We start from the raw sequence: 27,943 nt of genomic DNA on the forward strand, positions 1-27,943 counted from the left end.
TGTGTTGCACGGGACAAGCAAACATGGATTGGAAATTTAACAATAACTCAAAATCTATTTAATATTTCTTTTTTATTTTACAAAGGTTTAACAAATTATATTTTCAATTATTTACTAATATAAGTTATTTCAATTTATTGAATTATCTAACTATAAACATTTTTACTTAAAATTCTGGAAAAAAGTACCATTTGACTGTAATAGAACTTGCCCAAGTTTAAAGCTTCATTTCATGAAAAATAATTTTTTATTTTAATTTTAAAGACTGGTTAAGGGAGATTTTATTATTGTTTTATATAAAAAACAATATTTTAACCAGTTTTAATCAATTCTTGAAAATAACAAAGCAGGACCACTTCCCAGAGACCCAGCCAGAGAATCGCCCTTTAGTTTTGTTGCCACAATCTTGCGGGCCTGCTCTCCTGGAACAAAATGCATATGTCAATATGGTGTTTTCAATTATTTAAAAATCAAATCACATGTGGCAGTAGGGGGGCCTATTATAGATGATGGTTATGAAAGAATTTACTGCCAATCTCTACATAGCCATTCGTGAAGGAAACAAAGACTGACCCCAAAGTTCAGAGGACACCGTTAACCGTGAATAACAGGCCCAAAAAGCCAGCTTTGATGATTACTAAAGTTAATTAAAACCCTTTTACTACATAAATACTACCGGTATTCTCTTCCAATGAATGTAATGATTACTAATCAAACGACTGGACACAACGTTTTTGCAAATTTTTTAAATTGTTTTGGCTTATTTAGACGTTTATCTAAAGCTAAGTTACATATACTTGGGTTGCTGACATGAAGTTTTTTTTTAAGATCATGGCTCAGGTTGTTGGTGTTGAGGCAGTGTATAGTTGTCTCTAGTTCGGATGTGGAAAGCAGTGGATCACTCTGTTGAACTGCTGCCTCACTGTAGAGCCGATGTTCAGGCATAACTTTTGGTTCTTCATATGGAGTCTGCATGCTGAGATGAGAAGATTGATTTTGGCAATTACTCTCCCTGGCTGGGTGTTTGTAGCCATGTCTACCAATTGTTTCACTTGAGCATATAATCTCCTTCAACAAGAGCGCAACCCCACCTTTTCACGATCTATTAATATGAAGTCCGTGAGAAGTATGATGTCGCCTTCCGAGATAGAGGTGCAGGTCCAGAAGTTTTAAGTGAGAGTATCTTTAAATCATACCTCTGATAGAGTGATTTATACTATCAATAATAAAGTTCTCCTTTGATTTATTTTCAAGATCATACCTTAATGGAATGGTATGAGAATGAGAATGAGAATGAGATTTTATTTGCCAATTAATATTCCATACAAATGCATTGGCACATCAAATTAGTCATAACATAACATAAATTAAAATCCAGTGAAGTCAGTGTTCTTGACATATAATCTTCTATTGAGTATAATGGCTGATTACAAAGAAAGTTATTTATTTTAATCTTGAAATCCTTATCACTAAGTAATCTTATGGCTATTGGTAACTTGTTATAAAATTTACTGCTTAAAATTAATGTTTTTTATCAGTCTTAGCAAGTCTAACATAATAGAGCAAGAGCCCATGACTGCCAGACCTTCATTATTTTATAAAAGCTGAAAGTTTCGCAGCAAATGCTCCCAGTTCAGTTAAGAATGATCGGCAACTATGACATTTGGATTTTGGTTACTTTGGTAAAAAGGTAACAAAGGTCTGAAATTTGCAAATAACCATTGTTATAGTATAAAGCTTGGTTCTTTCATATTTTCTTCAGAGGAATGTTAGAAATCATTTCCCCCATTGCCAGACACTTTGTGCGGTTTAAACCCTCTGCCAGACACCCTTAAAAACTAGGTATGACGAAGATTAATTTTCGTCATTTTATAAAAGCTGAAATTGATATATGTTATTTGGGGAGCTATCAAAAGACGTTTTCTCAAAAGCCAGACACTTTCGTTGGTAACTTCATCTAGCCAGACACTTTAAAGTCTGCCGTAATAAGCTTAACTGTTACCTGCAAACAGTGAATTCAGTTCCAGTTTGGAACAGGCTTCTGTGCCAAATGTAAACGGTTAAATTACTTTCTTTCTTCCTCACAGTCTATTTTTATGTGGAAACCAAGATTTAGGTCTTATAAAATTTTAACTTGACACAGCAGCTGATGTAACCATGATTCCAGTAGGAGTTGTCCGTGATTTTATTAAGACTCTGAATCAGAATCAGAATCAGAAAAGCTTTATTAAAGATTTATACATTATATACCTACATGAAATATATGCATAAATACAGAATGGCGTCAAAACAGCTTACTGATTAAAAATACTTGGTTAAACTAAATAAAACAGGAAAATTTAATTAATGTAATTACATGTTGTAAAACTCTTCAAATGAGTAAAATGCTCTATCAATTAGTAACAATTTAAGTTTTTTTTTAAGACCTAATGTTTTTTATATCAAATATTTCTTTTGGTAGATGGTACAAAAACTTAATACCTGCAGCTGTTGGTTTCTTGTTATAAAACTCCAGTTTGTGTTGTGTTACAGATGGATAATTTTTATGCCTAGTATTATATCTATGATTATCCCCCAGCAGTGGCACCTTGTCTTCAGAAGCCCTCACATGCATAATAGTGTGCAATATATATGAGCTGTAAACTGTTAGAATTTTTAATTTAGGAAAATAATTTTTGGCCGATTCTTCATCATCCAGATTTAACATGATTCTTATTGCCCTTTTTTGAAGGATTAGAATACTTTGTAAATTTTGATTACTTGTAGCTCCATATAACTCAATACCAAATGTAATGTGTGAGTTGGAAGATAATTTTTGAATTTGGTTAAATTTTCAGGAAGGAATTTTCTACTAGATTTAATAGTAGGTTTGTTAAACTTTTGTTTAGAAGAGATGTCCCGAATTTCTAAGAGTTGAGCGTCATGATCAGAGAGCTCAGTGATTAGGCCTGATACTAAAAGATTGTTTTTAGGAATTGTAGTAAATATATTATCAATACCGCTTTCACCCTCTAATGTTATTCTAGTAGGAAAGTCTACCAAATAATGCATATTATATTCATTTAAAATATTATTGAATATCTGATAGCCCTTGGAAAACTTAAGAACGTTAATATTAATGTCTCCAGCCACAATTACTCTTTCATATTTTTCAAAAATAAGGCCTAACAAACTATCTAATTTTTCAAGAAAAATATTTTCGTATACAGATCCTGGAGGAAAGTGCAAATGCCTCCTAGGAAAGTGCAAATCCCCTGTGTTTAGCGCAAAGAAGAAAGAACGAATCAATATTTTGGGAACTTTAAGGCTAAAGCTTGAACATAAGGGTGTATCAGTTTATGATCTTGCGTATATTTCTGAGGAGATCACTGTTCCACTTCTTAGCAGAAGTTCCTGTGAAGAGCTGAACCTGGTGAGGAGAATTTTTTCTGTAGATTCACCTGATATTGACTGGGCTACTAAGTATCCTAATTTATTTCAAGGGTTGGGAAATATGAAAGGAGAGTACAAGATTGAAATGAAGGAGAATGCAGTTCCTTACGCTATATCCACCCCCAGGGTTGTACCAATACCTTTAAAAACCAAGGTGAAAGAGCAGTTAGACGATATGCTTGAGAAAGGAGTGATTGTTCCAGTTGAACACGCGACTGATTGGTGCGCACCAATGGTAGTTTGCGCAAAAAAGGGAGGTGGGGTTAGTGTCATATGTTTGTTATTCTGTAATATTGATTTAGTAATTATTAAGATCATCTGGAGATTGTTGTTGTTTTGTATTTACAAATAATTCAGTATGTAACATCTAATATATAAAATTCTCGTGTCACAGTGTTTGTCTGCAAACTCCTCCGGAACGACTTCACCGATCGTTATGAAATTTGGTGTGTAAATTCTGTAGGTATGCGAATCGGACGTAAACTATTTCCCGTTTCGAAATTCTTAAAAGGGCTCCGCCCCAGTGGCTCTGGAGTTTCCCATGTTAACCTTATGAGAAATGGAATTAATGAATCTTAACAGCTGTTTCAATTAAACAAGTTGGTTCTGTTCTATGATGTTCAATAGCATTAAAGTTACAAGGATTACCAACAGGGTGCAGCACTATTATTTCTTTTACATTTATGACAACAGCTAATTTGCAACCAAAAGGTGAGTGAGCGTAGCGAACGAACTTCAACCTGGAGGCGAGTGAGCGTAGCGAACGAGCTAACCTGAAGGCAAGTGAGCGCAGCGAACGAGCTCCAACCTAAATGTGAGTGAGCGTAGCGAACGAGCTCCAACCCAAAGGTGAGTGAGCGTAGCGAACGAACTTCAACCAGGACGTGATTGAGCGATCCGAACGAGATCATCTTGAAAATTAAACGTAACGGTACTTTCTTTCCATCGGACTGTCTTAGGGAAAACCTATAACTTAGGCGATACGAAGTTCGCCGGGTCAGCTAGTTTATTCATAAAATAAAAGTTGTTAATCTATATATATAAAATCCAATGTATGTTTGTATATTTGTATGTTTGTATATTTGTATGTTTGTCCTTTATGGACTCCGAAACCGCTCGACAGATTGTAATGAAACTTTTAGGCATTATTAAGCATTATTCAAGGATGGTTTGTGTGAAGTTTGGTGCAGATCCGTCAATAGGGCTCCACCCCAGTGGCTCTGGAGTTTCCCATGTTAACCTTATGACTACTCATATTTAAATGGAATTAAAGAATCTTAACAGCTGGTGCAGCTAAACAATTTGATTCTGTGATGTTCAATAGCATTAAAAAGTTAATAGGTTTACCAACAGGGTGCAGCACTATATTTTTTTTAATTTATGAGAACAGCTAATTTGCAACCAAAAGGTGAGTGAGCGTAGCGAGCGAACTTCAACCTGGAGGCGAGTTAGCGTAGCGAACGAGCTAACCTGAAGGCAAGTGAGCGCAGCGAACGAGCTCCAACCTAAAGGTGAGTGAGCGTAGCAAACGAACTTCAACCAGGACGTGATTGAGCCATGCGAACGAGCTCATCTTGAAAATGAACGAGCATGTGACATAAAACCACAATAGGACAGGACATAGCTAATTTAACACAGGACAGGATTTAACATAGGGCATTTAACACAGGATTTAACATAGGACAGGACGACGTCTGTCGGGCCAGCTAGTACACTATAAAACTTCATTATTTGACATAGTTAATAAGGTAGCTCCAAGATCATACACAGTTAAGACAAACGAAGGCATGTTACGTCGCAACTGGGTAATGCTAAGACAACTACAACCCAAAACATCTGATGACCCTGGAACTGAGCCTAATTGTTTTTCCTCATTTGGTAGACCAATAAATCCACCAAGAAGAACATGTCTTTAAAAAGAGGAAGAGAAGACACTATAAAACTTCATTATTTGACAGTTAGGATCTGCGTAGACCTATCCAAACTCAACAACAGTGTGAAACGTTGGTTTTATCCTAGTCCAAAGATTGAACTTTCATTGGCCGAGATTGCGGGAGCCGAGTACTTCAGCAAGATCGATGCAAATTCCGGGTTCTGGCAACTGAACCTTGCAGAGGAGTCACAAGATTACACAACATTTATCACCCCTTTCAGGAGGTATAAATTCCGTAAGTTACCTTTTGGAATTACGTCCGCTCCTGAAGAGTTTCAGCGCCGCATGTCAAAAGCTTTAGAAGGGGCAAAGAACTGTTTAGTGCACATTGACGACTGTCTGATATGGGGAAGAACGAAAGAAGAACACGACGAGTGTCTTAGGGCCGTTCTAGAGAGAGTGCAAGCTAATGGAATCACCTTGAATAAGCAGAAGTCTAAGTTCTGCAATAAGACTGTGACATTTTAGCGAATTTCCCTATAGGGAAGTAGCTATTACCGTAGGTCTCATGGTAAGACCTAAGCCCGGGACCGATTTACTTTTTCATTTTGATGTCCCCAGAGGCCAAAAACACCATTCGTTCAAATTTATATATATCTATATATATATATATATATATATATGTGTCCATCCGCACGATAACTTGAGTAATTTTTGTCCGATTTTGATAAAATTTGGTTTGAAGGTGTAAGGCAGGATAAACTTGAATGAGTTCGCGAACCAGCATGATCGGACTATGGGAACGGGGGTTTATGGGGGGTTTTATGGGGTAAAAATAGGTTTTTCCCATTTTTGACCCTAAAAACACAAAATTTCACAATTTCTTTTTGAACCATTTTGAAGAGCTTAAAAAAACAAATAATTTAGTATATTGAAGCATTATTATGCGCCTAATTGTTAAGGAGAAAATTCAAAAAAATTGTAATTTTAAAATTCCCATGTTATTCTTATGGAGAATAAGTCAACTGTTGTAGTTTGGTTGTTTATGAACATATTTTGATAAAAGTTGGAAAATACATTAATTTCTTACTAAACCACAGTACCTTTTAATATTCTACATAAAAAAAACTTTTTTACCCTCCCTGTTGCAGCAAACCTAAGTACTCATTAGACTAGTTCTGTTTAAATAGGGAATAAATGTGATATTTTTTAGGAGACATTTTAGTTTAAATCCAATCAGGCAAATGGAAATTCGCTAAGTCTGCAGGTTTGCTGCGGAGGGGGTATTTGGGGTTTGTGCTGTATAAGGACGAAATCAAGCCTGATCCAAGCAAGGTACAAGCGATTGTGACTTACCAGCTCCAAGAAATGCTAATGAAGTACAAAGATTCATGGGCATGATCACTTTTCTGGCAAAATTTATTCCGAACCGCAGTGAGATTTTGGAGCCAATTACGAGCTTGTTAAAGACTAAAAACGATTTCTTTTGGGGACCAGCTCAAGAAAAAGCTTTTGTCACAGTAAAACAGATTTTATCATCAGAGCCATGTTTGACTGTTTACGATCCGCAAAAACCCTCGATTCTTTCTTGTGATGCTTCAAAAAAAGGTCTTGGAGCGGTTTTACTTCAAGTTGAAGGAGAAAACAAGAAACCTGTGGCATATATATCTCGGACTCTAACGCCTGCTGAAGAAAACTACAGTAACATTGAGAGAGAAGCGCTTGCGTGCACATGGGCAAGTAACCGTTTGAAATGTTTCCTAATGGGTAAAATGTACACAATTGAGACCGACCACAAACTGCTTGTCTCAATTTTCAAAACACAAAATTTGGACGAGCTCTCACCGAGCTACAGCGATTCCGAATGCGTATGATGAGATACGATTATTGCATGACCTGGACCCCAGGAAAAGACCTTGCCATAGCAGATCTACTATCAAGAAGTCCTATTCCGGCTAATGAAGATGGCGAATTGACTGAAGAAGTGGAAGCCTTCGTCCACGAAATCAGTCTGATTAGTATAAACACTACAGACGAAAATGTGACAAAGGTACTTCACTCACAAATGAGAGATCCAATCTGTGCACAACTTAAGTTACAAATTTTAGACGAATGGCCTGTAAATTAAAGTTTACCTAATGAGATTCAAGAGTACTTTAACGTGAAAGACGAGTTAAGTTGTATTGATGGGTTATTGCTTCGAGGAACTCGGATGATAATACCTCAGGAACTACGAGCGGAAATGCTCAAGAGGCTTCACAGTGGACACTTGGGAATCACAAAAACAAGGAAACGTGCTTTGGGAACCATGTGGTGGCCTGGAATTTCTCAAGAAATAGAAAGGATAATCAAATCGTGTCCAGTGTGTATTCAGAACTCAACTAATCACAGTGAACCGTTGATTCCGAGAACTGTCCCGGATTACCCGTGGCAAAATGTGTCTGTTGACTTGTTCAAACACAAAGATAAGTGGTATATGGTTATCGTGGATCACTACTCAAGATTCTTTGAAGTCGAGGAAATGCATCGAATGAGGGCTTCAGATACCACATTTTCACGTTTTGGAATTCCTCAACGTGTTTATTCAGATAGTGGGACACAGTTTCACCATATTGACTCAAGTGAATTTAAATTGTTTGCAAAGGAGTGGGGGTTCTCCACATTCAGAAGTAGTCCCCACCACCATCAGGGAAATGGGGCAGCTGAAGCAGCTGTGAAAGTAGCAAAAGGGCTAATGAAGAAAAACAAGGATAAATTTGAACTTGTCCTACTTTCTTACCGGACCTCACCTCTTGAAACCGGCTTTTCCCGATCTGAACTTATGTTTGGAAGGAAATTAAGAGACAATCTTCCATCTACTTTGGTTGGAAATCCTGTGGAAAACAAGAATTTTCTTGAGAGGGTGAATAAGTACCAGAGAATAAATACAAGATACAATTTGATAGACGACATGGAGCGAGTGGTTTAAGTAAATTAGAAGTTGGAAGCATGGTATGGATCACAGATCTACGTCGACACGGTAAGGTAGTCGGGAAATTGAACGAACCACGTTCCTACCTTGTGGAAACTGACAAGAGCAGAACCATTCGCCGAAACAGGAAGTTCTTAGTTCCTGCACCGTACTACGGAGGAGATGGTATACTTTCAATCTTGAGGCGGGATGTTGTATTAAGTCTGTTCTTGTTATCATATGATTTATTTGTGTTTAAATATGTTTTGTTGTCAGATGATTTTTGTAAACATGTTTTTGTAAACATTGGTTTAGTTTGGAAATAGAGTTTGTTGAAGCAAGATGTGTGAATAATATTCTTGTATAAGAAATAGAACAATTATGTTACAGTATAAGATTGTTTAGTTTGGCTGCTAGTGAAGGTTTTTGACGGGATAATTGATTTACAAGTCCCACAATAACTAAATAAACAAAAATTTTCAAGGTTACTTACCCCGTACTTCTTGGGGAAACAGTAACAGGGGTTGCAAAGTTTTTCCCCTTGCCTCCAGTTGGTATCCACCAACACCCCACAGTTTCTGCATATTTTCTGTAGCCACATGAAACAGAAGTTAAGTCTGTAGTGAAAAATAATATAGGCTAGTGGAAGATATGACCTTTGAAATTAGTCTAGTCATTGAGTAGTGGAGGTAGTGGTGAAGGTGGAGGAAAATTTTAACAACAAAAAATCAGTTATCACATCTCCAAATTTCAAAAAGTTTAAGTACAAAACCCTCTCTCTTAAGCAACCTTCAGGACCCTAGATCAAATAACCTGCAAAGTCAATCAAAGGGGTATGAATGTAAACATGTTATTTGGAAAAGTCAGTTATTTTTTTATTTTCCTGCGTTGTCAATATAGCAAAAGTAAATCTGCAAGAACACAATTTTTTTACTAGCCCACTATGATTAGGACGGGAACAGACGTCATTGGATAGCTTAGATTGCTAATCACACTCACATTTACATAAAGAATCGGACATTCTATATACTTTTTATCCAAATATTAAATATGGTTAAGAAATAAGTGAAAGCCCAAATCAAATAGATTATGTTTCTTTAAAAAATATCAATAAAATTCAAAATATTGTAATATAAACTTATTTGTTATTATTTCCAAACAGGCGATTAGAAGAAAAAAAACCCGGGTTCCCATGGTCTGGTCATGCTGTTTCTCGTACTCATTATGGTTTATCGCGCCTTACACTTTCATGCCAAATTTTATCAAAATCAGACAAAAATTACTCAAGTTATCACGTTCATGGACGTATATATGATATATTGGCTATACATATATAAAAATTTGAGTGTTTTTGGCCTCTGGGACATCAAAATGGAAAAGTAAATCGGTCCCGGAACTAAGTGCAACCTACGGTAATAGCTACTTCCCTATAGGAAAATTAGATAAAAGAGTGTCATGTCAAAAATTTTTAAAATTGACAAAGATTTTTTTTGTAAGTATTAAAAGATATACCTTTCCTTCACACAATGATAACCTCCACAATTACTTAAATACCCCCGCCGCAGCAAACCTGCAGACTAAGCAAATTTCCATCTGCCTGATTGGTTTTTACTTAAACATGCTTTCTTCTACGTGTCCAGTTTATCCCTATTTATATAAAATTATATTTGATTTTCTAGTACAGGGTGGTCAATTATTTTTTTTTAGTTTATCTTTTAGGAAAATGTTAATAGCTTAATATAAAATAATAAAATTTGCAATGTTTGATCAACTAAAACCAAGCTACAACAGATTACTTATTCTGCGATTTTGAAATTTACAATTATAAAATTTTCTATGTAACCAATAACCGCAGAAAAACACTTCATATATATATACACTAGATTATTTTTTTTTTACTCTACAAAATACTGTAAGTACTCAAATACTTACGTAGGCCTATTATTTAGAGTAGGCTACTCTTAAAATTTTCATGAATATGCTTCAATTTTGCTTATAAATTTATATAACTTTTTTTCTAATACATGTCTAAACAAGCAAACTACATAACTTTACTTATTTGATTATACTTATTATGAATATTTGAAAATTTCAAGAACTATCCCTATCTTCAAAAAAGGCGACACAAACCTTGCCTCAAGTTATCGACCCATATCAATTATACCCATAGTAGCCATAATTGTTGAGAAAATCATGCAAAATCAGATAATAGCATTCTTTGAGACAAACCATTACTTCACTAGTTCACAGCATGGGGAACGCAAAGGCAGATCTACCACTACTGCTCTTACTTCCCTGGTGACAGAAACGTTAAAGGCCTTTGAGGATAGGCAGTCTATGGCACTGGTCCTTTGTGACTTGTCGAAGGCTTTCGACGTGGTGTCTCATGACATTTTGTTGGAAAAACTTAAACGTTACGGAGTTGGAGGGACAGTGCTCACGACTTTTCACTCGTATTTTGAAAATAGTTACCAGATCGTGTCAGTTGATGGAGCGTTCTCCGCTCCAGTTGCGATGGACCATGGAGTGCCGCAAGGCTCTATATTAGGGCCCATCATATTTATAATCCTAATGAATGACTTTGGACGAGAAAGGGATACCCTACTCTATGCGGATGACACAACCTTGTACGGCAAGGGACAGTGCCCCAACGAAGCAATAACCAAATCTGACCAGCTGTTTGAAGTTGCAAGAAATTGGTTCTCACTTAATGGCCTCAGGTTAAACGAAGATAAAACGCAAAAGCTCCTGTGCACATCAGTAAATCATCTCCATCTCAAGATATTCCAGTCAAACTCCTCGGTTTTATCCTGGACCCAAAACTTCAATGGGACTGTCATACTGACACAGTGTGTCTTAGGCTGAGTAGAGTCAGGCTGAGTAGAGTCAATTTCCTCTTAAGAAAACTTAAGCACCAGATCACTAAACAATATCTTCTGATGGTCTATTTCTCCTTATTTCACAGTCTCATCAACCCCTCAAACTGCAAAAACAAGCCCTAAGAATAATTACAAGCAGCGAAAGACGGGAACATTGCAGACCACTTTTCAAAATGCTGAATGTTTTTACTGTTTTCAATCAGTTCACCTAAAATTGCCTTCTGCACGTCAAAGGAAATTTGAACTCTCATGAAACAAGGGGTGACATGCACGACCATAATGTCCGAAGTGCCCATAAATTAAATACAGATCGCTATAGACTAACTATGACAAGAGACAGTTTCCCTGCCACAGCTGTCAGGATGTACAATGCTCTGCCTGGTAAAATAACAGAACTTGACACAAAAGTGTTCACAAATAAAATCAAACAATTTTTATTGGAGAACCCTTTCTACTCAACAACGGAGTTCTTCAAGTATGCTGGCGCGATGAACTAGCTGTACACCACCACCACACAGTTTTAAATGTACATATATATATCTAAATTAGTTTTTATTTTTTTATTTGACGCTATCAATCCAGCCTAGGCTGGTCATCTATGAAGAGGAGGTAACAAGGTAATAAGGTAATATTAAAAAAGGAAATAAAGAGTAACTTGACCCAGCAAAACCCTAACGCAAACCATGTACCACCACACGTTGTAGCACCTAATCCTGAGAATGTCAACCTAAACACACAAAAATGGACAAAAGAAAAAAGACAAAAAAACATTTAAGTCTAAAGTTTTTATTAGATCCAGTCCCATTGTAACCAATAACAAATTCGATACCTTGTCTCAAAATGTTCCCAGTCTATCAAAGGCAAATAATCAGTATGTTGGCCTAAGTAAAAAACCTCAGATAAAAAACCTCAACATAACAAAGATAAAGTTGAAGAGGTGTTTACAAATAAAATTAAAGTGACTGTATATGGTGATAGCCAAAGTAGAAATGTAGGCTACAAACTTAACCAAATTAATCAGGATGAGATCACTGCTGTTGGAACAGTTATGCCGAATGCATGCATTAATCAAGTGGCAGAAACAGCGCGGCTTTCAAAGTCCAATGATGATGTAATTGTCCTCATTGCAGGAACAAATGATGCACTGCGGAAAGATCTCTCTCCTATATACTCAGCCTTAGAAGAGAAAATCAAGAGTATTAGCCAAAACATGCCTGCTTCGTCCTATTCCTCTTCAGGAATTTTAAATTATGCCCTTTATCTCTTACATATAACCTTTGGTACTTAGAAGGAAGAAGGTTGTGAGTAAAATATAATTTTACGGTCCAAACAAGAACTGTAACAAACGGTAGGTAACGTCCCTAGCATTGAAGAGTATTGTTATCAGGGTGTCCACAGAAAATTTCTCATTAATTTCCATGACTTTCTATTATTATCCATGACCATTTACCATTGATTTCCATGACTCATGAACTTCTCACGAACTAAGACAACTCAAAATATCATAACAATATTCGTACTGTATTGCAATTTGAGTTGTAATAATAAAGTTGTAACATTTTAATATACACTATAATGTTGCAACAATATCCTAGAAGAAATATTAAATTTAATTATAAGATAAAGTAGGGACAGATTGTATTGAACTACAAACTCAAAACTCATAAAATAATACAACTGTAATAAATTGAATTGTCGTACATTTGTGAAAAATCCTACAATAGTCAGGGTAACTGACAACAAGAGCATTGAAAAGTCACGTCAAATCCATCCATCATTGGGGATTTCCATGACATTCCATGTCTTTTAGCCTATTTCAATGACTTTAAAGAATTATTTTCTATGACTTTCCATGACTTTCCATGACTATCCCTGACTTTCCCTGGACACCCTGGTTATATTCATTAGGATTATACATTATTTCATAGTTCATGGGGGAATTCAAATATACAAAACTGTAATTGAATAGATTTTATAGATTGTGTACGGATACTTGAAAGTATATATAGCATATTGTAGTGTTACTAGAGTTATAATCATTTTAAAGTTAACATTATGTTGTTGAGCTGAATCAAATTTAAATTGTACAGTGTTTTGTTTTACCCAACCCTGTCTGTATTGTCCCAATGAAATTTAATCTTTACTTGGACATAAAATTAAGTACACAAAACTTTAACAACAAATCAATGATATATTTTACTGTAAGGTGAAGACATAACTTAGATAATGTACCACCACTTCCCTGATGACAAAAAATGTTTAGGCCTCTGGTTTGTTGCATCCCAAAGACTATTTTTATTATTTACAATGTTTTGTCTTTTTGCATTATCGATTACATCAGTGGGTCTAGCATATTGTAAGGAGAAACACCACATTTGACTGTCTAGTTTTATCATGAATGGTTTAAGAGTCTTCTTCACCCCCGATGTAGTTGCGTTTTGGAGACATGGCCTTGGGAGAAGGTTTTTGAAGACGGGCGGGTAGCGCGGGGTCATTATGCGCACCATTCTAAAAACATCGTAAACACATGACTACTAAATCGACATGTCGGTAATTCATCTGTCGCCTGAGCCAAGTTTTGTAAAAGGCTGGTAGCACAGTAGCATCCGACAAAACATGTTAATTTCGTTCCCCGTTTTGGACATGGTTTTTCAAAAGATTTTCTTGATATTTGGTATCAATGTAGTTAAATATTAAAGCTCTTATACGTCAAAGAATTCATACATAACTACTGAAATATAAGTAGTAAGTTTACTAGATATTGCTACATGTCAAGGATTGCTTGACATAACCCATGTTTCAGCCATTGTTTTAAAAATAGAGATCAGAGGCAACCCAAGGGGGCTCTCATCAATAAAAAAAAACAAAACGTAAAAACTAACGTCTCCTCACCTGGTCAATCTCCGCCCTGATCTCCTGCAGTGCCTCTTGCTGTTGTTGTATCTCCTCGGGACGTACTGCCTGGGGCTCCTGCACCTGCAGACTGTCCTGCAGATCCCGCAGAGTGGCCTGCAAGAGCAAGCATTATAAATGACTTTTAGTATAGTTTTTTTTTGCAGTTTGTTATAAGTAGTAATGAGAGTGTTCACTAGTTCACAGCATGGTTTCCGCTGTATATATATAATACGCTAAGCAGATTTTTGTGAACAAAACTCCTCCCTCATTTTTGGACCGATTATGATGATTAAAGTGTCAAAAGATTGCCCTGATCTGTAGTTTTGCAAAGTGTTTTTCGTTTTTTGATATCTTTATTAGTTTGGGCAGAATCTCCCATCAAAGTTGGATTTTCTCCCATAAGATTAACATGAAGAAATATAAAAATTTAATTGTAAACTTTGTCTCCACTAATTTGAGAGAACGGCTGGGCGTAGAAACTTGGTAGGGGTGTCAAAAGAAAGGTCTTGGTCTGTAGATGAGTTATCAAAAGACAAACGAAGTAAATTCCCTTAGGGCTCTGCCCCAGAAGTCTTTAAAGATCTCTCTACAGATTTGTTTACATTTTGGCCATGTGGATAGTACTTTTTAATGAAACAGCTGTTAATTTCTAAATTGTATTTTAAACAACACATATTAATTGGGAGTTACTGAATTTTCCAAAACAAGCATTAATCCAGTAATCTAACACATTTTACCTTGCATGAAATGGGGTAGTAGGTTTCTTTTTTTTATGTTGTTTGTAATAGTACCGAGATGCTAAATCCAAATTTTTGACCTCGGCGACCTTCCGGATCACCTCCAAAAAGCTTAAAAATCAGCTAACAACTGAAATATAAGTAGTAAGTTTACTAGATATTGCTACATGTCAAGGATTGCTTGACTTAACCAATGTTTCAGCCATTGTTTTAAAAATAGAGATCAGAGGCAACCCAAGGGGGCTCTCATCAATAAAAAAAAACAAAACGTAAAAACTAACGTCTCCTCACCTGGTCAATCTCCGCCCTGATCTCCTGCAGTGCCTCTTGCTGTTGTTGTATCTCCTCGGGACGTACTGCCGGAGGCTCCTGCGCCTGCAGACTGTCCTGCAGATCCCGCAGAGTGGCCTGCAAGAGCAAGCATTATAAATGACTTTTAGTATACTGTAGTTTTTTTTTGCAGTTTTGTTATAAGTAGTAATGAGAGTGTTCACTAGTTCACAGCATGGGTTCCGCTGTATATATATAATACGCTAAGCCGATTTTTGTGAACAGAACTCCTCCCTCATTTTTGGACCGATTATAATGATTAAATTGTCAAAAGATTGCCCTGATCTGTAGTTTTGCAAAGTGTTTTTCGTTTTTTGATATCTTTATTAGTTTGGGCAGAATCTCCCATCAAAGTTGGATTTTCTCCCATAAGATTAACATGAAGGAATATAAAAATTTAATTGTAAACTTTGTCTCCACTAATTTGAGAGAACGGCTGGGCGTAGAAACTTGGTAGGGGTGTCAAAAGAAAGGTCTTGGTCTGTAGATGAGTTATCAAAAGACAAACTAAGTAAATTCCCTTAGGGCTCTGCCCCAGAAGTCTTTAAAGATCCCTCTACACATTTGTTTACATTTTGGCCATGTGGATAGTACTTTTTAATGAAAAAGCTGTTAATTTCTAAATTGTATTTTAAACAACACACATTAATTGGGAGTTACTGAATTTTCCAAAACAACGCTTTAATCCAGTTATCTTACGCATTTTACCTTGCATGAAATGGGGTAGTAGGTTTCTTTTTTTTATGTTGTTTGTAATAGTACCGAGATGCTAAATCAAAATTTTCGACCTCGGCGACCTTCCGGATCACCTCCAAAAAGCTTAAAAATCGGCTAACTACTGAAATATAAGTATTAAGTTTACTAGATATTGCTACATGTCAAGGATTGCTTGACATAACCCATGTTTCAGCCATTGTTTTAAAAATAGAGATCAGAGGCAACCCAAGGGGGCTCTCATTAATAAAAAAAATACCCCCGCCGCAGCGAACCTGCAGACTAAGCGAATTTTCAATTACCTGATTCGATTTACACTAAAATGTATCATTAAAAATATCACATTTATTGCCTATTTAAATAGAATTAGTTTAACGACTACTTAGGTTTGCTACAACAGGGAGGGTAAAAAGTGTTTTTTAATGTAAAATGTTAAAAGGTACTCTAGTTTAGTAAGAAATTAATGTATTTTCCAAATTTGATCAAAACATGTTCATAAACAAGCATACTACAACAGTTGACTTATTCTCCATAAGAATAACATGGGAGTTTTAAAATTACAATTTTTTTCAATTTTCTCCGTAACCTTTAGGCGCATAATAACGCTTCAATATACAAAATTATTTGTTTTTTTAAGCTCTACAAAATGGTTTAGAAATAAATTGTGAAATTTTCTGTTTTCAGGGTCAAAAATGGGAAAAACCTATTTTTACCCCATAAAACCCCCCATAAACCCCCGTTCCCATAGTCCAATCATGCTGGTTCGCGAACTCATTTAAGTTTATCCCGCTTTACACCTTTAAACCAAATTTCATCAAAATCAGACAGAAATTACTCAAGTTATCGCGTTCACGGACACATATATATATATATATAAATCTTTTTTTTTTTGTTATTGTACACATCAATGAGGGCTACTTTAAATGTTACTAAGCAAATCAAATGACTTTTAGTATAGTTTTTTTTTGCAGTTTGTTATAAGTAGTAATGAGAGTGTTCACTAGTTCACAGCATGGTTTCCGCTGTATATATATAATACGCTAAGCCGATTTTTGTGAACAAAACTCCTCCCTCATTTTTGGACCGATTATGATGATTAAAGTGTCAAAAGAAATAAATAAATAAATATATCTTTATTGTCACATAAACGTTTTACAGATTACATAGCATAAGCTACAAAAACAGGTGACATTGTCAATATAATCATATATCATAAGTACCTAAAATACTAAAAAATAAACAATGATTCTTACAAATAATTATTTGGGTTATTTTATAAAACATAATATTTGCTAATTTAAAAAATTACCATCATTCAAAAATTCGTCAATACTATAATATATTTTGTTTACAAGAAATGAGGCAAGGCTGCTTTTAAAAGACGTTTTGTTTATTAAATCTTTATATTTTGGTTGCAGTTTATTAAACAATTTCTTTCCCATATATTTTGGTGTTTTTTCTATTAATTTTAATCGGTGAATCGGAAACTGAAAATTCTTTTTGAAACGGGTGTTATATGGATGGTCAAAATTCTCCGCACATAAGTTTTCAAAATTTGACTGTACCATTAATAAGGATTTAAAAATGATTAAACTTGGTACAGTCATTATATTAAGTTCTTTAAAAATTGGTCTACATGATTGTTTTCGTTTAGCAAATGTCATTATTCTTAAGTATTTTTTCTGAACTTTAAAAATCTTTTCTATTTCTGATGAGAATCCCCAAAATTCAATCCCATAATGCAATATGGAATAAAAATAGGCATAATATATCATTAAACGTGTTCTCATATCCAAAATATTTCTCAAACAAAGCATTTGGAAACAGGCAGAATTAAGCTTATGTAATATGTTTTCAATGCACTTGGCCCAGGTTAAATTTGAATCAACATACAAACCTAAAAATTTTGTACATTTGACAGTTTTGGTTCTTGTTTTATGTGTGAAATTTCGGGATTGTATCGTATTAAATTTTACTAGTTGTGTTTTTTCTGGATTTAATTTTAGTCCGTTTATTTCAAACCACCTTCTAAGATTCATTAAAGCGTCTTCTACTTTCACCCATAAATCATCCTCCGTTTTAGCTTTAACAACAGCAGTTGTGTCATCTGCATACAGTATTAAATTATGAGAAATATTTTCAGGTAAGTCATTTATATAAATTAAGAAAAGAAGAGGACCTAAAATAGAGCCCTGTGGGACACCTACTCTAATTTCACTCCATTCAGATTTTGACTGCAAGCCTCCTTTTAAAATAACAGTTCTTTGAAATCTACCTGTTATATAAGATTTCAACCATAAAATAGATTTCTTAGAAAATCCATAAATTTCCAGTTTTTTCAAAAGAATGTCATGGTTGACACAATCAAAAGCCTTGGACAAATCACAAAACACCCCCATTGTACTCTGTGACTCATCCAAGGCCCATGACACTTCATTAACAAAATGGGATATAGCGGTCATTGTGCTGCAACCCTTTCTAAAACCAAACTGTTTACTACTAAATATATTGTATGTTTCCAAGAAATTATAAATTTGTTTATAAGCAATTTTTTCAAAAATCTTGGAAAAAGAAGGTAAAAGTGATACAGGCCTATAATTGTCAGGATTATGCTTTTCACCTTTCTTAAAAAGTGGCTTGAGTTCTCCATATTTAAATTGTTTAGGAAATATGTTGTTTTGAAATGATTGGTTAATAATAATTGTGAGAGGTTCTGAAATAGAGTCTATGACTTTTTTCATGAGATCCACCGAAATTTCATCCCATCCCGCAGATTTTTTATTTTTAAGTGATTTGATTACTTTGACTACATCTTTTTGCTCAATGGCTTTAAAATCAAAATTAAATAGTTGTTTACTAGTCATTAAGTTCCTTGTCATATTTAGTGCCTCAAATTCACATGGTGATGTTCCCATTTCCTTGGTTATATTGGTAAATTTTTTATTAAAGAATTCAGCTATTTCTTTTACGTCGCTAATGGTTTTATTTGAGAGTTTAATATCAGGTAAACTATTCTTGACTTTTTTACAACCTAGCTCTGATTTAACAACACACCACGCAGCCTTGCTCACATTTTCTGATTTGTTTATGAATTTAGCATTGCACATCCTTTTAGATTGATTACAAACTTTCTTGAAAATTGTTTTATACTTTCTAACATAATCCTTAAAGAGTCCGTCGTTTGATTTTTTTGCCAGTTTACTTAGTTCTCGTTTATTTATACCAGATATTTTAATACCCTTTGTTACCCAAGACTTCTTTTGATTCTTATTTTTGTTGTTGTAAAACTTTAAGGGAAAAGACTCTTCAAAAGTATTGTGAAAATGGCAAAAAAAGTTAATACAATTTTCTTCAAAACATTTTTTTACAGATACATCCCATTTTATTTCTTTAATATTATTTACAAAACTTGTGACATTGGCTTTTGAAAACATTCTTTTTTTAGTTGTTTTATCTGTTCTGTCCTTATTATCCTCAAATGAGCTATCAAAAATGTTTATAAACAAAGCCCTATGATCTGAAAGACCCAGTTCTAAATTCATTGTCTGGACTGAATATTGTGAATTTATTTTTCTAGTTAAGATATTATCTATGCAGGATTCAGTGTGTTGTGTAATTCGAGTCGGTGATGTAAAGTTAATTTTAAACCCATATTGATTTAACAGAGAAATAAAATCTTGTTTTTGATTTGGATGGCTACAGTCCTCCAACAGATCAATATTAAAATCCCCAGCTATGTATACATTTCTTATTTTTGTTGTTTTATTGAGCATTATAAATAACCTTTCTAACTTATTGAGAAAAGACTTAAAATTAGTTACATAAGGAGTCCTGTATATTGAAATTACAATAATTTTTAAAGTAAAAATCTCAATGCATGATGATTCAAAAATAGAATTTTCCATCAGTCTGTGAAAGTGTTAAAATAGTGTCGGGCGCTCTCACTTCTAGTGAAGCGCTAAAGCAGAGAAATTGTGATGGAAATTCAAGTCCAATTTTAAATGTAAAAAATTTAGTTAAGAATCACTGTTCCTCCAATAACCCTAGTTCATGTGAATCAATTAATATCTCCATGGAGGTTGGTTGTTTTTGATTGTCCTGTTGAACAGATTGCCCTGATCTGTAGTTTTACAACAATAAAAAAAACTTTAACAACAAATCAATGATATATTTTACTGTAAGGTGAAGACATAACTTAGATAATGTACCACCACTTCCCTGATGACAAAAAATGTTTAGGCCTCTGGTTTGTTGCATCCCAAAGACTATTTTTATTATTTACAATGTTTTGTCTTTTTGCATTATCGATTACATCAGTGGGTCTAGCATATTGTAAGGAGAAACACCACATTTGACTGTCTAGTTTTATCATGAATGGTTTAAGAGTCTTCTTCACCCCCGATGTAGTTGCGTTTTGGAGACATGGCCTTGGGAGAAGGTTTTTGAAGACGGGCGGGTAGCGCGGGGTCATTATGCGCACCATTCTAAAAACATCGTAAACACATGACTACTAAATCGACATGTCGGTAATTCATCTGTCGCCTGAGCCAAGTTTTGTAAAAGGCTGGTAGCACAGTAGCATCCGACAAAACATGTTAATTTCGTTCCCCGTTTTGGACATGGTTTTTCAAAAGATTTTCTTGATATTTGGTATCAATGTAGTTAAATATTAAAGCTCTTATACGTCAAAGAATTCATACATAACTACTGAAATATAAGTAGTAAGTTTACTAGATATTGCTACATGTCAAGGATTGCTTGACATAACCCATGTTTCAGCCATTGTTTTAAAAATAGAGATCAGAGGCAACCCAAGGGGGCTCTCATCAATAAAAAAAAAAAAAAAAAACGTAAAAACTAACGTCTCCTCACCTGGTCAATCTCCGCCCTGATCTCCTGCAGCGCCTCTTGCTGTTGTTGTATCTCCTCGGGACGTACTGCCGGAGGCTCCTGCGCCTGCAGACTGTCCTGCAGATCCCGCAGAGTGGCCTGCAAGAGCAAGCATTATAAATGACTTTTAGTATAGTTTTTTTTTGCAGTTTGTTATAAGTAGTAATGAGAGTGTTCACTAGTTCACAGCATGGGTTCCGCTGTATATATATAATACGCTAAGCCGATTTTTGTGAACAGAACTCCTCCCTCATTTTTGGACCGATTATAATGATTAAATTGTCAAAAGATTGCCCTGATCTGTATTTTTGCAAAGTGTTTTTCGTTTTTTGATATCTTTATTAGTTTGGGCAGAATCTCCCATCAAAGTTGGATTTTCTCCCATAAGATTAACATGAAGGAATATAAAAATTTAATTGTAAACTTTGTCTCCACTAATTTGAGAGAACAGCTGGGTGTAGAAACTTGGTAGGGGTATCAAAAGGTCTTGGTCTGTAGATGAGTTATCAAAAGACAAACAAAGTAAATTCCCTTAGGGCTCTGCCCCAGAAGTCTTTAAAGATCCCTCTACAGATTTGTTTACATTTTGGCCATGTGGATAGTACTTTTTAATGAAACAGCTGTTAATTTCTAAATTATATTTTAAACAACACATATTAATTGGGAGTTACTGAATTTTCCAAAACAAGCATTAATCCAGTAATCTAACACATTTTACCTTGCATGAAATGGGGTAGTAGGTTTCTTTTTTTTATGTTGTTTGTAATAGTACCGAGATGCTAAATCCAAATTTTTGACCTCGGCGACCTTCCGGATCACCTCCAAAAAGCTTAAAAATCAGCTAACAACTGAAATATAAGTAGTAAGTTTACTAGATATTGCTACATGTCAAGGATTGCTTGACTTAACCAATGTTTCAGCCATTGTTTTAAAAATAGAGATCAGAGGCAACCCAAGGGGGCTCTCATCAATAAAAAAAAACAAAACGTAAAAACTAACGTCTCCTCACCTGGTCAATCTCCGCCCTGATCTCCTGCAGTGCCTCTTGCTGTTGTTGTATCTCCTCGGGACGTACTGCCGGGGGCTCCTGCGCCTGCAGACTGTCCTGCAGATCCCGCAGAGTGGCCTGCAAGAGCAAGCATTATAAATGACTTTTAGTATACTGTAGTTTTTTTTTGCAGTTTGTTATAAGTAGTAATGAGAGTGTTCACTAGTTCACAGCATGGGTTCCGCTGTATATATATAATACGCTAAGCCGATTTTTGTGAACAGAACTCCTCCCTCATTTTTGGACCGATTATAATGATTAAATTGTCAAAAGATTGCCCTGATCTGTAGTTTTGCAAAGTGTTTTTCGTTTTTTGATATCTTTATTAGTTTGGGCAGAATCTCCCATCAAAGTTGGATTTTCTCCCATAAGATTAACATGAAGGAATATAAAAATTTAATTGTAAACTTTGTCTCCACTAATTTGAGAGAACGGCTGGGCGTAGAAACTTGGTAGGGGTGTCAAAAGAAAGGTCTTGGTCTGTAGATGAGTTATCAAAAGACAAACTAAGTAAATTCCCTTAGGGCTCTGCCCCAGAAGTCTTTAAAGATCCCTCTACACATTTGTTTACATTTTGGCCATGTGGATAGTACTTTTTAATGAAAAAGCTGTTAATTTCTAAATTGTATTTTAAACAACACACATTAATTGGGAGTTACTGAATTTTCCAAAACAACGCTTTAATCCAGTTATCTTACGCATTTTACCTTGCATGAAATGGGGTAGTAGGTTTCTTTTTTTTATGTTGTTTGTAATAGTACCGAGATGCTAAATCAAAATTTTCGACCTCGGCGACCTTCCGGATCACCTCCAAAAAGCTTAAAAATCGGCTAACTACTGAAATATAAGTATTAAGTTTACTAGATATTGCTACATGTCAAGGATTGCTTGACATAACCCATGTTTCAGCCATTGTTTTAAAAATAGAGATCAGAGGCAACCCAAGGGGGCTCTCATTAATAAAAAAAATACCCCCGCCGCAGCGAACCTGCAGACTAAGCGAATTTTCAATTACCTGATTCGATTTACACTAAAATGTATCATTAAAAATATCACATTTATTGCCTATTTAAATAGAATTAGTTTAACGACTACTTAGGTTTGCTACAACAGGGAGGGTAAAAAGTGTTTTTTAATGTAAAATGTTAAAAGGTACTCTAGTTTAGTAAGAAATTAATGTATTTTCCAAATTTGATCAAAACATGTTCATAAACAAGCATACTACAACAGTTGACTTATTCTCCATAAGAATAACATGGGAGTTTTAAAATTACAATTTTTTTCAATTTTCTCCGTAACCTTTAGGCGCATAATAACGCTTCAATATACAAAATTATTTGTTTTTTTAAGCTCTACAAAATGGTTTAGAAATAAATTGTGAAATTTTCTGTTTTCAGGGTCAAAAATGGGAAAAACCTATTTTTACCCCATAAAACCCCCCATAAACCCCCGTTTCCATAGTCCGATCATGCTGGTTCGCGAACTCATTTAAGTTTATCCCGCTTTACACCTTTAAACCAAATTTCATCAAAATCAGACAGAAATTACTCAAGTTATCGCGTTCACGGACACATATATATATATATATATAAATCTTTTTTTTTTGTTATTGTACACATCAATGAGGGCTACTTTAAATGTTACTAAGCAAATCAAATGACTTTTAGTATAGTTTTTTTTTGCAGTTTGTTATAAGTAGTAATGAGAGTGTTCACTAGTTCACAGCATGGTTTCCGCTGTATATATATAATACGCTAAGCCGATTTTTGTGAACAAAACTCCTCCCTCATTTTTGGACCGATTATGATGATTAAAGTGTCAAAAGAAATAAATAAATAAATATATCTTTATTGTCACATAAACGTTTTACAGATTACATAGCATAAGCTACAAAAACAGGTGACATTGTCAATATAATCATATATCATAAGTACCTAAAATACTAAAAAATAAACAATGATTCTTACAAATAATTATTTGGGTTATTTTATAAAACATAATATTTGCTAATTTAAAAAATTACCATCATTCAAAAATTCGTCAATACTATAATATATTTTGTTTACAAGAAATGAGGCAAGGCTGCTTTTAAAAGACGTTTTGTTTATTAAATCTTTATATTTTGGTTGCAGTTTATTAAACAATTTCTTTCCCATATATTTTGGTGTTTTTTCTATTAATTTTAATCGGTGAATCGGAAACTGAAAATTCTTTTTGAAACGGGTGTTATATGGATGGTCAAAATTCTCCGCACATAAGTTTTCAAAATTTGACTGTACCATTAATAAGGATTTAAAAATGATTAAACTTGGTACAGTCATTATATTAAGTTCTTTAAAAATTGGTCTACATGATTGTTTTCGTTTAGCAAATGTCATTATTCTTAAGTATTTTTTCTGAACTTTAAAAATCTTTTCTATTTCTGATGAGAATCCCCAAAATTCAATCCCATAATGCAATATGGAATAAAAATAGGCATAATATATCATTAAACGTGTTCTCATATCCAAAATATTTCTCAAACAAAGCATTTGGAAACAGGCAGAATTAAGCTTATGTAATATGTTTTCAATGCACTTGGCCCAGGTTAAATTTGAATCAACATACAAACCTAAAAATTTTGTACATTTGACAGTTTTGGTTCTTGTTTTATGTGTGAAATTTCGGGATTGTATCGTATTAAATTTTACTAGTTGTGTTTTTTCTGGATTTAATTTTAGTCCGTTTATTTCAAACCACCTTCTAAGATTCATTAAAGCGTCTTCTACTTTCACCCATAAATCATCCTCCGTTTTAGCTTTAACAACAGCAGTTGTGTCATCTGCATACAGTATTAAATTATGAGAAATATTTTCAGGTAAGTCATTTATATAAATTAAGAAAAGAAGAGGACCTAAAATAGAGCCCTGTGGGACACCTACTCTAATTTCACTCCATTCAGATTTTGACTGCAAGCCTCCTTTTAAAATAACAGTTCTTTGAAATCTACCTGTTATATAAGATTTCAACCATAAAATAGATTTCTTAGAAAATCCATAAATTTCCAGTTTTTTCAAAAGAATGTCATGGTTGACACAATCAAAAGCCTTGGACAAATCACAAAACACCCCCATTGTACTCTGTGACTCATCCAAGGCCCATGACACTTCATTAACAAAATGGGATATAGCGGTCATTGTGCTGCAACCCTTTCTAAAACCAAACTGTTTACTACTAAATATATTGTATGTTTCCAAGAAATTATAAATTTGTTTATAAGCAATTTTTTCAAAAATCTTGGAAAAAGAAGGTAAAAGTGATACAGGCCTATAATTGTCAGGATTATGCTTTTCACCTTTCTTAAAAAGTGGCTTGAGTTCTCCATATTTAAATTGTTTAGGAAATATGTTGTTTTGAAATGATTGGTTAATAATAATTGTGAGAGGTTCTGAAATAGAGTCTATGACTTTTTTCATGAGATCCACCGAAATTTCATCCCATCCCGCAGATTTTTTATTTTTAAGTGATTTGATTACTTTGACTACATCTTTTTGCTCAATGGCTTTAAAATCAAAATTAAATAGTTGTTTACTAGTCATTAAGTTCCTTGTCATATTTAGTGCCTCAAATTCACATGGTGATGTTCCCATTTCCTTGGTTATATTGGTAAATTTTTTATTAAAGAATTCAGCTATTTCTTTTACGTCGCTAATGGTTTTATTTGAGAGTTTAATATCAGGTAAACTATTCTTGACTTTTTTACAACCTAGCTCTGATTTAACAACACACCACGCAGCCTTGCTCACATTTTCTGATTTGTTTATGAATTTAGCATTGCACATCCTTTTAGATTGATTACAAACTTTCTTGAAAATTGTTTTATACTTTCTAACATAATCCTTAAAGAGTCCGTCGTTTGATTTTTTTGCCAGTTTACTTAGTTCTCGTTTATTTATACTAGATATTTTAATACCCTTTGTTACCCAAGACTTCTTTTGATTCTTATTTTTGTTGTTGTAAAACTTTAAGGGAAAAGACTCTTCAAAAGTATTGTGAAAATGGCAAAAAAAGTTAATACAATTTTCTTCAAAACATTTTTTTACAGATACATCCCATTTTATTTCTTTAATATTATTTACAAAACTTGTGACATTGGCTTTTGAAAACATTCTTTTTTTAGTTGTTTTATCTGTTCTGTCCTTATTATCCTCAAATGAGCTATCAAAAATGTTTATAAACAAAGCCCTATGATCTGAAAGACCCAGTTCTAAATTCATTGTCTGGACTGAATATTGTGAATTTATTTTTCTAGTTAAGATATTATCTATGCAGGATTCAGTGTGTTGTGTAATTCGAGTCGGTGATGTAAAGTTAATTTTAAACCCATATTGATTTAACAGAGAAATAAAATCTTGTTTTTGATTTGGATGGCTACAGTCCTCCAACAGATCAATATTAAAATCCCCAGCTATGTATACATTTCTTATTTTTGTTGTTTTATTGAGCATTATAAATAACCTTTCTAACTTATTGAGAAAAGACTTAAAATTAGTTACATAAGGAGTCCTGTATATTGAAATTACAATAATTTTTAAAGTAAAAATCTCAATGCATGATGATTCAAAAATAGAATTTTCCATCAGTCTGTGAAAGTGTTAAAATAGTGTCGGGCGCTCTCACTTCTAGTGAAGCGCTAAAGCAGAGAAATTGTGATGGAAATTCAAGTCCAATTTTAAATGTAAAAAATTTAGTTAAGAATCACTGTTCCTCCAATAACCCTAGTTCATGTGAATCAATTAATATCTCCATGGAGGTTGGTTGTTTTTGATTGTCCTGTTGAACAGATTGCCCTGATCTGTAGTTTTGCAAAGTGTTTTTCGTTTTTTGATATCTTTATTAGTTTGGGCAGAATCTCCCATCAAAGTTGGATTTTCTCCCATAAGATTAACATGAAGAAATATAAAAATTTAATTGTAAACTTTGTCTCCACTAATTTGAGAGAACGGCTGGGCGTAGAAACTTGGTAGGGGTGTCAAAAGAAAGGTCTTGGTCTGTAGATGAGTTATCAAAAGACAAACGAAGTAAATTCCCTTAGGGCTCTGCCCCAGAAGTCTTTAAAGATCCCTCTACAGATTTGTTTACATTTTGGCCATGTGGATAGTACTTTTTAATGAAACAGCTGTTAATTTCTAAATTGTATTTTAAACAACACATATTAATTGGGAGTTACTGAATTTTCCAAAACAAGCATTAATCCAGTAATCTAACACATTTTACCTTGCATGAAATGGGGTAGTAGGTTTCTTTTTTTTATGTTGTTTGTAATAGTACCGAGATGCTAAATCCAAATTTTTGACCTTAAAAAAATTTTTTTAGGGTACTGTGGTATTTTGATTTGCTTAGTAATATATACAAATTTGAACGAATGGTGTTTTTGGCCTCTGGGAACATCAAAATGAAAAAGTAAATCGGTCCCGGGCCTAGGTCTTACCATGCCACCTACGGTAATAGCTACTTCCCTATAGGGAAATTCGCTAAAAAAAAGCGTAAAAACTAACGTCTCCTCACCTGGTCAATCTCCGCCCTGATCTCCTGCAGTGCCTCTTGCTGTTGTTGTATCTCCTCGGGACGTACTGCCGGAGGCTCCTGCGCCTGCAGACTGTCCTGCAGATCCCGCAGAGTGGCCTGCAAGAGCAAGCATTATAGATTACTTTTAGTATAGTTTTTTTTTTTGCAGTAAACTGTCTTCAGGCCATCAGTACTTGCACCGAGATAGGGGTTGTCGCGGTCGATGAAAAGGCCGCTCCCTGTACTTCCACGACACATTATTTTGCTTGTTTAGTGAAGAACTTTTCCAGAGGATAGCTGAAAGCAAAATCACATCTTAACTTCAAAGCAGTTCTACGTCTTGTTTTACTAACCATTGTTGTTTTTTTGTTGTAGGAGGCGTTGCCCCTAGTACAGCAGTTCTACAACTCGCACAACCGTCTAGTTGACTGGATGTTGGGAGTTGAGGGACAACTGTCTGTCTCTGAGCCTCGTGAGGACGACATTCAGCGACTCGAACAGGACATTCAAGGTTGGTGTTTCTCATGTTATAAGACTTCTGGGGCCAACCTAACAAGAATAAATTGATTTCAGCGAATTTCCCTATAGGGAAGTAGCTATTACCGTAGGTGGCACGGTAAGACCTAGACCCGGGACCAATTTACTTTT

The 27,943-nt window shown here is 34.6% G+C and overlaps 1 protein-coding gene across 1 annotated transcript; it reads right to left on the minus strand.

Annotated features, from left to right (window-relative positions):
- Positions 1-251: 251 nt before the first annotated feature.
- Positions 252-27,703, minus strand: LOC128982223 (bromodomain-containing protein DDB_G0280777-like). Its single transcript, XM_054401291.1, has 8 exons — positions 27,649-27,703; positions 27,296-27,412; positions 21,710-21,826; positions 20,683-20,799; positions 15,058-15,174; positions 14,027-14,143; positions 8,749-8,844; positions 252-422 (listed from the first exon to the last, which is right to left on the minus strand). Exons 1-8 carry the CDS (start codon positions 27,649-27,651, stop codon positions 387-389), a joined length of 720 nt encoding a protein of 239 aa, XP_054257266.1. The 5' UTR covers positions 27,652-27,703; the 3' UTR covers positions 252-386.
- Between the last annotated feature and the right edge of the window lie 240 nt (positions 27,704-27,943).

This window comes from Macrosteles quadrilineatus, unplaced genomic scaffold (assembly GCF_028750875.1).
Source record: "Macrosteles quadrilineatus isolate MER2022 unplaced genomic scaffold, UCM_ALF_1.0 Scaffold_201__1_contigs__length_191814, whole genome shotgun sequence".
Lineage (NCBI taxonomy): Eukaryota > Metazoa > Arthropoda > Insecta > Hemiptera > Cicadellidae > Macrosteles > Macrosteles quadrilineatus.